At 40.9% G+C, this 9970-nt stretch overlaps 1 protein-coding gene and 1 long non-coding RNA gene across 2 annotated transcripts; one reads left to right on the top strand and one right to left on the bottom strand.

Annotated features, from left to right (window-relative positions):
- Positions 1-1698: 1698 nt before the first annotated feature.
- On the bottom strand, positions 1699-4501 carry CCR4 (C-C motif chemokine receptor 4). Its single transcript, XM_032781695.2, has 2 exons — positions 4386-4501; positions 1699-2919 (listed from the first exon to the last, which is right to left on the bottom strand). The coding sequence occupies exon 2, from the start codon at positions 2907-2909 to the stop codon at positions 1833-1835; it is 1077 nt and encodes a 358-aa protein (XP_032637586.1). The 5' UTR covers positions 2910-2919; positions 4386-4501; the 3' UTR covers positions 1699-1832.
- A 1776-nt stretch (positions 4502-6277) lies between these two features.
- On the top strand, positions 6278-7703 carry LOC142046202 (uncharacterized). The gene is made up of 2 exons (XR_012655100.1): positions 6278-6361; positions 7562-7703. It is a non-coding gene; the product is annotated as an uncharacterized LOC142046202 (long non-coding RNA).
- Positions 7704-9970: the final 2267 nt, after the last annotated feature.

Below are 9970 nucleotides of genomic sequence, written 5' to 3'. Positions count from 1 at the left end.
GTAGAGATGAGTGTTGTCCCCAAATTGTATAGCTTGATAGTGGCAGGGGGTGGGGGGCAATGTAAAGGTTCGGCTGCTCCCTGAATGGCTCAAGTCACATACACACCCCAGGCAGGCCCTCTTATCTTCAGTCTCCCATCCTGGAAAGCAGTGGTACCTCCCTGCACTGCCCAGCTGTTGCTTCCCACAGGCAGCTCATAGCATATTTCACCCAGTCTTCCAGGTCACATATCCCATGTCATTTTATTATGTTTATGACAGTAGTGCCTAAGGGCAGCTCCAGAGGGCTAGGCACTGTGCAGGCAGAGTAGTGGAAGGTCCCTGCCCTCAAAGAGCTTATAATTTAAAGAGAGCAGAAAAGAGAGGGTAGGAGAAGGATTCTAGCATGCCAGCAGAACGACCCATGCGATGGCAGCAAACACCAGGTTAGTAGCACCATTTTTAAATGGTTAGGTTTAGTTAGTAGGGGATCAGCTAAATGGGAAGAAGGTGAGGAGGGCAGGGCAGGGGAGAAGAGGACAAGAGGGGCAGGTGTGAAGTCACGCTTAAGTGAAGAGCCTGTGAGGGAGAGGAAGGGTTGGAGCAAACAGCACAGGGCAGTGAAAGCCCAGTCAAAACTGCAGAAAGTTCTCTGAATGTCTAAAGGTTCCTGCTTAGGAGCAGAAGCAGCCAACTAGCTGTGCCAAGGCCATATTGGGGCCGGGGGAAGAGGGAGAGGCATCCCCTAGGTTCTAGTGCCCCCACAATGTGGTGGTCTCTCCTGCACAGTACTAGGTCCAGGGGGATGCTGGGAGGCAGAGTGGCCCTGATTGGGCCCTCTTTTCTCCCTCCCCCTAATGCAGTGATTCCTGCTTTGGCAGCTTTTCCCCCTACCAGCTGGAGACTTTTGTTGCTTAATGTCATTTTGTGAGGGGGCATTTTTCAAAGGCTTATTAGTCTTGTTTTTTAAAAAGGGTGTTTAAGTAATTTCACTTAAAAACGTGACTAGGAACAAGATGTTTTAAAAGATGCACATAGGATACATTGTAGGTTTTTTTTGTTTTTTTTTTTTTTAAAAACCTCTTTATTTAAAAATATTTCTAACAATGTCCATGTTAATTATTATGTAAAACTGCTATTCTCAGTACAACATGATGGCAGGTTCATTTAAAATGTCTATATATGTGTGAAGACTTGTATAAAAAAGCATACATACATGGTTTTACATATGTGGTAAAACATTGTACAATGTAGGTCTTGGTGAACAGCAAGATTTTAAATATATCTTGTTTCAGTTTTCTTAGACACAAAGTATGTATTATCTAGGAAATATTCAACAAGAAAGCATGCTAAACAGACAACTATTATACACTAGGACTCTGATCTAACAAACCCTATGCCGATAACTGGATTGGACCCAGTACACTAAACGTGATAAGACCTCACTCAATATGCCAAGATTTCCAAAGCATTTTGTGATGACTGTTGAGCTTGCCCCCTCTCCCTCACTCCTCCTTCTTTCCCCCTAGTGAGGCTCGCTGTTGGCGCTGATGAAGAACAAAAGGCACAGCATAGAACTGTAAATGCAGGTGTTGTTGCCACTGATTTGTAATATAAAATTAATTTTACATTTCCGAAAGCCTAGCCTAGGTTTCACTTCTCAAACATTTTCTCTTTTTTTCTCATTACATTAAAAAAAAAAATCCAGAGGCAGGACTGAAAGCTTATGGTACATTTATTTTAAGGTGCTAGCTTATTATTAAATGCACATCTGTTCAGCTTAAATGAGACACTTTTTAATGTTGTGATGTTTGTCAGTTTTTCTTCTAACTGTGGTAGACACTGCAGTATCTTTACAGAGCATCTTGATCCCCAGTAGACTGTGTGTGGAATGAACTGGTTGATTCGGTGTGGTAAGTGGTGACAAGTCCACAGCGTTTAAAGAACATTCTAGGTACCTCCCAGCTCTTAAAGAGCAACTTCACGTACTTCTTGAATTTTTCTCCCATAAAGAAATAGATAACCGGATTGAGACAACAGTGGAAAAAAGCCAGTGTTTCTGTCCCTTGCATTGCATAGTCCAGATCTTTGCTGATTTCACACTTTGTAATGACACCCAGGTCTTCTAGCAATTTTAAGAAAAGCACAATGTTGTAAGGGGTCCAAAAAACAAAAAACACAATCATGACAGCAAAGATCATCTTCACGGCCTTATTCTTTTTCTCACTTCTACAGTACAGCAAGGTTTTAATTATCATCGAGTAGCAAAAACTCATAACCGCTGAAGGTATTATGAGCCCTAGTATATTGACTTCCAAAGAGGACAAAATCCTCCAGCTTGTGGAATTACCAGGGTACCGTGGTTTGCAGGTGGTATGATTGCGTTCCTTATAGGATTCACTAAATATCAGCTCTGGAATGGAGGCTGAAATGGCTACTAACCATACAATAAGACTAGTAAAGATGCCATAGGTGACCGTTCTTGCTCTCAAGGCAAGCACAGCATGAACTATTGCCAAGTATCTGTCAACGCTCATGAGCATAATAAAAAATATCCCACTGTAAAACCCAACCAGATAGAGCCAAGAAATGATTTTACACAATCCATCCCCAAAAACCCACTGATCTGCTGCATAATAAGACCAGAAGGGAAGGGAGAAAACAAACAGCAAATCTGAGATTGCGAGGTTGAGCAGATAAATGTCGGTCATGCTTTTCAACCTCTTGTATTTGAACAGGACCAAAATGACCAGAGAGTTCCCTACCAAGCCAAGCAGGAATACTAGAGAGTAAAGTGTGGGCAGAAAGTATGATCCAAAATTCTTGATGCTGCCTTTAGTGCAAGGTTTTGGAGAATTGTCATAATTGTCATTATAGGTATCATATAGAGATGGCACATAGTCGTATAATTCTGTGGTTTGATTATTCATTTTCCACTTCCTGAGAAGAAACAGAAACAAATGTTAATAGATGCTCAAGGGGGAATTAAAAATCTTTACCGAAAATAGAGGCAACTTTGAAACAGTATCACTAAAGAAGTCTTTGAAAAGAACTTGAATAAGAATGAAGTCTGTGCAGTTCTAATGCACGTTTCAACTGTGGTTTGAAACTCTAGGTTTTTCATGGCTCCAGATCTCAGTTAACATTAAAGATTTACAAATCCATACTGGACAGAAATGGGGCCACTCACTGATATGTTAATGGACACTCCGAGCACTATGCAACACTACATAAAAGTTTAGGGCACACAGTGGGGCTGTTTGTTTTCAGTTGAAACTGCAGCTGGAAGGGAGGAAGGTGGAGTTTAATTAGCAAAATAAGTGACAGAAATCCTTCAAACCTAGGGACCAAATCATAAGAACTGAAATCCTAGTCCCAGTGAAGTAAATGATAAAACTCCAATTGACTTACACCCACAGTATTTACTCAGGCAAACATTGTCTAAGGACCAAGTTAAAAATAAGTAAGGACCTCACCATCTTACTTATTTTTAGAGCACTACTCCTTTTTAATGCAATGTTTATGCAGTTCCTGAATATCAGCAGTAGGACTCTCTTGCTTAACAGTACCAGAAATTAACTTGCTGTCCAGAAAATATATATGTATTTTCAGTAGTCTCTTTCTTCAGTGGCCAAGTGAGTGAGAGGAATTTGTTACATTAATATGCATGTCCTGTTTTAGTAGATGTATTTTAATTGGCATTATTTTAAGAAGGCTACACTGCTCAGTTGGTGAACACAGCATAAAAAGACTGCATGTGACTGTAGGTAACAATAGCATTATTCATCCAAGCATTTCCTAACTTTTTGCCAAAGTGAATTAAGTCTCTCCACATTTTTGGAGGTTGGTAAGTATCCTCATTTGTAGAAGAAAATGAAACTGAGTAGGGTTAAGTGACTTGTCTAAGATCTCACTAGGCCCAGGGACAGAATTTATAATGGCTGTTTTCAAGTTTTATGCTCCAATCAGAAGAGATAACTCCTTCCTACCCTGTAGTTGTGTTATATTGCAGATAGATATTGACTTGTTAAACTGAAGTACAAATTACATAAAACATCAATAGGAGAAAAAAAGAAGGACCTTTCAACCAGTGGTCCAGAAATTGCTTTTAGTGCTAGAGTATATAAACTGAACAACTCACAAGAAATTAGTAAGAAGTCACTGCAACTAGATTCAGACATTTTAGTTAATTTTAAAATGCAAATTCTACTCTTTTGTAATAAAATAAAAACTAAACATGAACATTTTGATTATGCCCATGTTTTAAAATTGTTCAATTTCAAAGTGAAGCAATAGCAGAAAGAAAACTCTTTAAAGTACATGAATACTTGCATAATCATATAAATAAAACCAATATATAAAATATACAAAATCACTGTTTCTGAATGGCATTTTGTAAATTGTACCTTTTTTCTCCCTCTTTACAATTGATCTGAAGAAACCCTTTGCCTGAAAGTGCAGAATCTCCTGTTTTCTGGGTAAGTAGGTGGCTTGCTCACTGCAACTGTGAATGTGATGTGGCATAATCTGAAAGGAAGTACAAGGTTTTTGTTGGGGAGTCCGTCTCAGACAGATATATCAAATTCTGATGATAATGAGGTGAGATAATGTGCCTTTAAAAATATATATTGAAACAACCACCACTTTCCTGCGAACGCCATGAAGCAGGGATTTGTGTCTTATTCCTTCTAGCTTTCTCCATTTCCAACTGGTGATTGGTCTTCTGCTTGTGTCTCTTTCTGAATTTAGTTGAACACAGTTGCTCCCTTGTTTTCATTTCTTCCAGCTAGTGCTTAAGGACCTGAGAGGTCATGAAAGATTTATGGGATCTTCCTGATGTGAGTAGTTCATTGACTCTGGTGTAACATTGACCCCAAGAGGATTACTCTTATGAAAAGGGACTAAAGGATGAGTTAATTAGAAGCTGAGAAAAGTGCCTATAATATACTCTTTGAGCTGTTTAATAATCTGTTTGGTTTTATCTTTGCACATGGGCTTTCCATATTTTGCTCTAACATAATTCTCTAAAGCAGGGGTTTTCCAATGCCTTCCATGTGTGTACAATGTCTTAATAGGGAAATTGTCTCCTGGTTCGCCTAGCATGGCATTGCAAAAGCACGGATCGCCTCCCTCTTATTTATGGTGGTGCAGACAACTTTTCCCTCATTTACAAATGCATCTAATTCCATAGGCAGCTGCAAGAATTGCTTAATGGAAAATAATATCAAGACATTACTGTGTATTTCTAGCTGGCTTTAATGTAATACGTTGTGACTGAATGCTCCCCTGTATTAACACTACACTCACTATTGTAATAACCTAAAATATGCCTTGTGAGGTAGCATTTGAAAATTAGTAACCTGTTAGTCAATAGTATCACTGTGAAATGTACATCGTCATCATCATCATCATGTTCCTATTATGCCTCTGGTGTTTGGAGCAGTGATGAAGCTCCTCCACTCCTGTCTGTTTCTGGCAAGCCTTTCAATGGTTCCCCAGATGTACACCAGGTTTTTCAGCTCGACTTCCACCACTCTTCACCATGTTGTTTTTGGGCAGCCTCTTTTTCACTTGCCTTCATGTGTCCATCTTATTGCTACTCTGGTGATGGAATCAGTTTCCATCTGAAGCGCATGACTGATCCATCTTCGGCACCTCCTGGCAATGATGGTGCTCAGATCCTCTAGGCTGAAGTGTGTCAATAGATCTTTGAGACTGTTCTGGGCCAAAAGGTATGGAAGATTTTTCTGAGGCAGATCGTATGGAATGAAGGCAGTTTGGACACGTCATACTTTCTCATTCTCTAGCATTCTACACTATAAAGTAGTGTTGAAAGCATGCAGCGCTGATAAATCTTGAGTTTGGTTTTGGTGTTGTATTTTGACCATTTCCAGACTGTATTTAAGCTCCTGGAGGTGTTCCTGACTTTACTGATTTTGTTCCGGATGTCCTGGCTTGTCCCACCATCCTGGCTGATGGTGCTGCCCAAGTTTGTGAATGTTTCTACATTGGTGAGAACATAATCCTGTATCCGTGCTGGTCAATATTAAAGGTCATGATATCTGTCTTATTGTGATTGATTTTCAGTCCAATTTGCTGGCTGAATGCGTTGAGTCGAGTTGTTTTTTCTTGTTGTGTGTTGGGTATGTGATAGGAGAGTGACATCATCTGTGAAGTCCAGGTCTTCAAGGGATGAGAAGAGTGTCCATTTAATGCCTCTTGGGATGTCTTCTGTTCTATGCCACTGTGACAGTCCCCTCTGGTGTTAACTGGACTGGTGATCTACTAGGGCTCTCCAATCCTAGACTCTGGGCGCCAGCCTTACCCTGCTCTGCTGTGAGGACCCCCACTCTCTGGGCTGTTTGCACACAGCCTCTGGCATGTAAGCTTCTCCCAGCTACTTACAAGCGATTGACATTAGCCAATATCTCTGGTCACAGACACAACCCTAGGAACCTCCTTCTTGCAGTGTCCAGTTATGCCTACTGCAAGCTTATATGAGTTTGTCAATTTAACAAAGAAATCGATATGTACCAGGCTTGTTGTCCCAAGGGGAGCCTCTGACACACTTCAAGCGAAACACACTGCTTCAGGTAGAATAAAGAAAGAAATGTGTTAACTATAAAGATAGATTTTTAAGTGATTATAAGTCAAAGCAGAACAAGTCAGATTTGATCAAATAAAATAAAAGCAAAACACATTCTAAGCTAATCAAAACACTTTTAATGCCCTTACAAACTTAGATGCTTCTCACCACAGGGTGACTGGTTACTTTTCAGTCAGGCTCTCCCCTTTGATCAGCGCTTCAGTTGCTTGGTGGTGGTGTCTGTAGATGTAGGTGGAAGAGAGAGAGCGAGCATGGCAAAATGTCTCTTCCTTCTATCATGTCCTTTCTTTCCTCGTGGCTTTGTCCCACCCCCTTCAAAGTCAGGTGAGCATTACCTCACCGCAGTCCCAAACTGACCAAAGGAAGGGGGTGACTCCCTTGAGTCCATTGTTCCTGTGAGGCTGGGCTGGGTTTGTCCCACCCATGCCCTGACAAGATGTGAACTGCCTCTCTGTTCTTGGAGAGTTTTTGCATAGGCTTGCTTTAAGGATAGATTTTTCAGCCTCATAACTAATACACATGAAATTATAACCTTACTATAACATCACTATAACAACCATGCTGAGTGCATTATGAGCTTTCCGAAGACACCCAACATGACAAACTTTGAATTGAATACCACACAATCATTTTATAAAGATGAACATGGGGGTGTAGGGTGTTCCCATGAGGTACAGAGCGTCACAGCCGCATTACCCAGTCAATGGCAGTGTTGAAGAGGATTGCAGACATGACACACCCCTGATGTACTCCTGTTTTGACTTCAAAACTGAGCTCACTGTAAGCAACACTGCATATAAGGTTGAAATAGAAGGTTTTGATGATGATGATGATTATAAGGAAAGGAATTCCATATGCCCGCAAAATGTGCCATAAACTGGTCTTGTGAGTGCTATCAAAAGCCTTCTCAAAGTCTATGAAACTTATGTAGAGTTGCCATTGCCATTCTAAGCACTGTTCTATTATGTTTTGTAGAGTGAAGATCTGGTCTGTGCATCCACACCCTTTCCGAAAACCAGCTTGCTCTTTTCTGAGAATGCTATCAACTGCCTCTGATATACACTGGACTATGATCTTACACAATACGTTGCTTGGCACAGATAAAAGTGTGATACCACGCCAGTTGTTATAATCGCCAAGAGTTCCTTTTTTTTGTGTGTGTGTCTTCACTATAATCCCATTGGTCCACTCATCTGGCACTTTCCCCCTTTCCTAGACTGATGTAAATAAAGGGGACAGGATAGATGCTGCTAATTTAGGGTTTACCTTGAACAATTCTGCATTCAAGTTTATCCTTGCCAGGAGCGTTCCCATTTTTTAAGAATTTGATGGCTTGAATGATCTCTTCCTTAGGTGGGGTGTCTGTGTTGATATCAAGATCTTCTGCCTCCTGGATGTTTGCTTCCTCTTTAGGTGGCTCTCTGTTCAGCAATTCTTTGAAATGCTCTGTCCAGCACATTTCTTATTCTTGTTCCTTTGTTCCCGATGAGAGTGTTTGTTGGTATCTGCCATTTACCACTGATAAGTTGCATCATTTTGTAGACAGTTCCTTATTTACCACAAGCAGATGCATATAATGCTGTTTGTCTGCGCTCACAAGGTGTTTGACCTCCCGGTGTTATGCTTATAAGAAGCACGTGGGATCTTTTTCAGGGGAAAAGGCAATATGCTGTGTTTATTGAAGATACAATTATCATATGCATTCAATCTCACACACACACACACACACACACACACACACACACACCTTGTGACACACACACACACACACACACACACACACACACACACACTCTTTCTCTCTCTCTCTTTCTGTCCCAGCAGTTGATGATATAGTTACCAGTCCAGACTCTGAATCAATCTAGTGGCCAGCTAGGTTGATCACGGGTAGGCAGAAGCCAGGTTCTGTCGGCTGTGCCACAATGCTCCAGGGAAGTCTTGGCAGGACGAACCCAAAGTTTCATGGCAAGTGTCATAAACAGACAGTTAAGGGTTAATGCCTCTTTTACCTGTAAAGGGTTAAGAAGCTCAGTGATCCTGGCTGACACCTGACCAGAGGACCAATAAGAGGACAAGATACTTTCAAATCTTGGTGGAGGGAAGTCTTTGTTTGTGCTCTTTGTTTTGGGTGTTGTTCACTCTTGAAACTAAGAGGGACCAGATGTCCATCCAGGTTCTCCAAATCTTTCTGAATCAGTCTCTCATATTTCAAACTTGTAAGTAATAGCCAGGCAAGGCGGATTAGTCTTATTTTTGTTTTCTCAACCTGTAAATGTCCTTTTTTTTGCTGAGAGGATTTTCCCTCTGCTTGCTGTAACTTTGAACCGAAGGCTAGAGGGGGTTCCTCTGGGCTATATGAATTTGATTACCTGTAAAGTATTTTCCATCCTGATTTTACAGAGATGATTTTTTTACTTTTTTTTTTTAATTAAAAGCTTTCTTTTTAAGAACTTGATTAATTTTTCCTTGTTTTAAGATCCAAGGGGATTAGATCTGGACTCACCAGGGATTGGTGGGGGATAGGAGGGGGGATGGTTAATTTCTCCTTGTTTTAAGATCCAAGGGGTTTGGATCTGAGTTCACCAGGGAATTGGTGAAGTCCCTCAAGGCCACCCAGGGAGGAGAGAGTTTTGGGGGGGACAGGAAGTGCTCCAGACACTAAAATTTCTGGATAGTGGCAGAGTTACCCTATCTAAGCTAGTAAATAAGCTTAGAAGTGTCCATGCAGGTCGCAACATTTGTACCCTAACGTTCAGAGTGGGGAAGGAACCTTGACAGCAAGGCACGTTTATTTAATGATTTTCCTTCGTCGGGACCAATGAGTTTTGCACCGTCATGCTGTAATCAATTGTTGTTGATGAGTTCTTATTTTCTTAAATTGTCCTTCTCATCTTTTATCAAGTTCCTCAGAAAGTTACCCCATACTGGTTTTGATCACAGCTATCTTGTTCCCATTGATAGGTGCCTGTCTCGTCTTTAGAGCCATCAATCTGCCCTCCTCTCACGTTTCAACAGGGGTGTGTTGCAGCCTCCTGGTGCCCTTGTGTCTGTCTTTGGTTCCTTCCTAGACCATCTGGTTCAGCGATGACCTTCACACTTATCTTTTAACACACACATTCCTCATTCACATTACACAAAATATTTTGAACAAAAACATCAAATTTCAATGCAAAAGAAAACAATCGTGGCATTCTTTTACTTAGTTTAAAATGCTAAGCCTACAACAAATTGGTTACCCTCAAAGGTCTGTTACTGCCTTGAAATCAGCTTAGACACAGATTCTGGCTGATGCATCTTTACCAAATGGCCCATTAAGCCATTCCTTTCTGCTATTCTCAAAAATGGTGGCTGGCAGGATGTGATCAAATCCTACACCAATGCATT

The sequence above is a fragment of the Chelonoidis abingdonii genome, chromosome 2 (assembly GCF_003597395.2).
Source record: "Chelonoidis abingdonii isolate Lonesome George chromosome 2, CheloAbing_2.0, whole genome shotgun sequence".
NCBI lineage: Eukaryota > Metazoa > Chordata > Testudines > Testudinidae > Chelonoidis > Chelonoidis abingdonii.
This window is presented reverse-complemented; position numbering and strand designations above follow the sequence as displayed.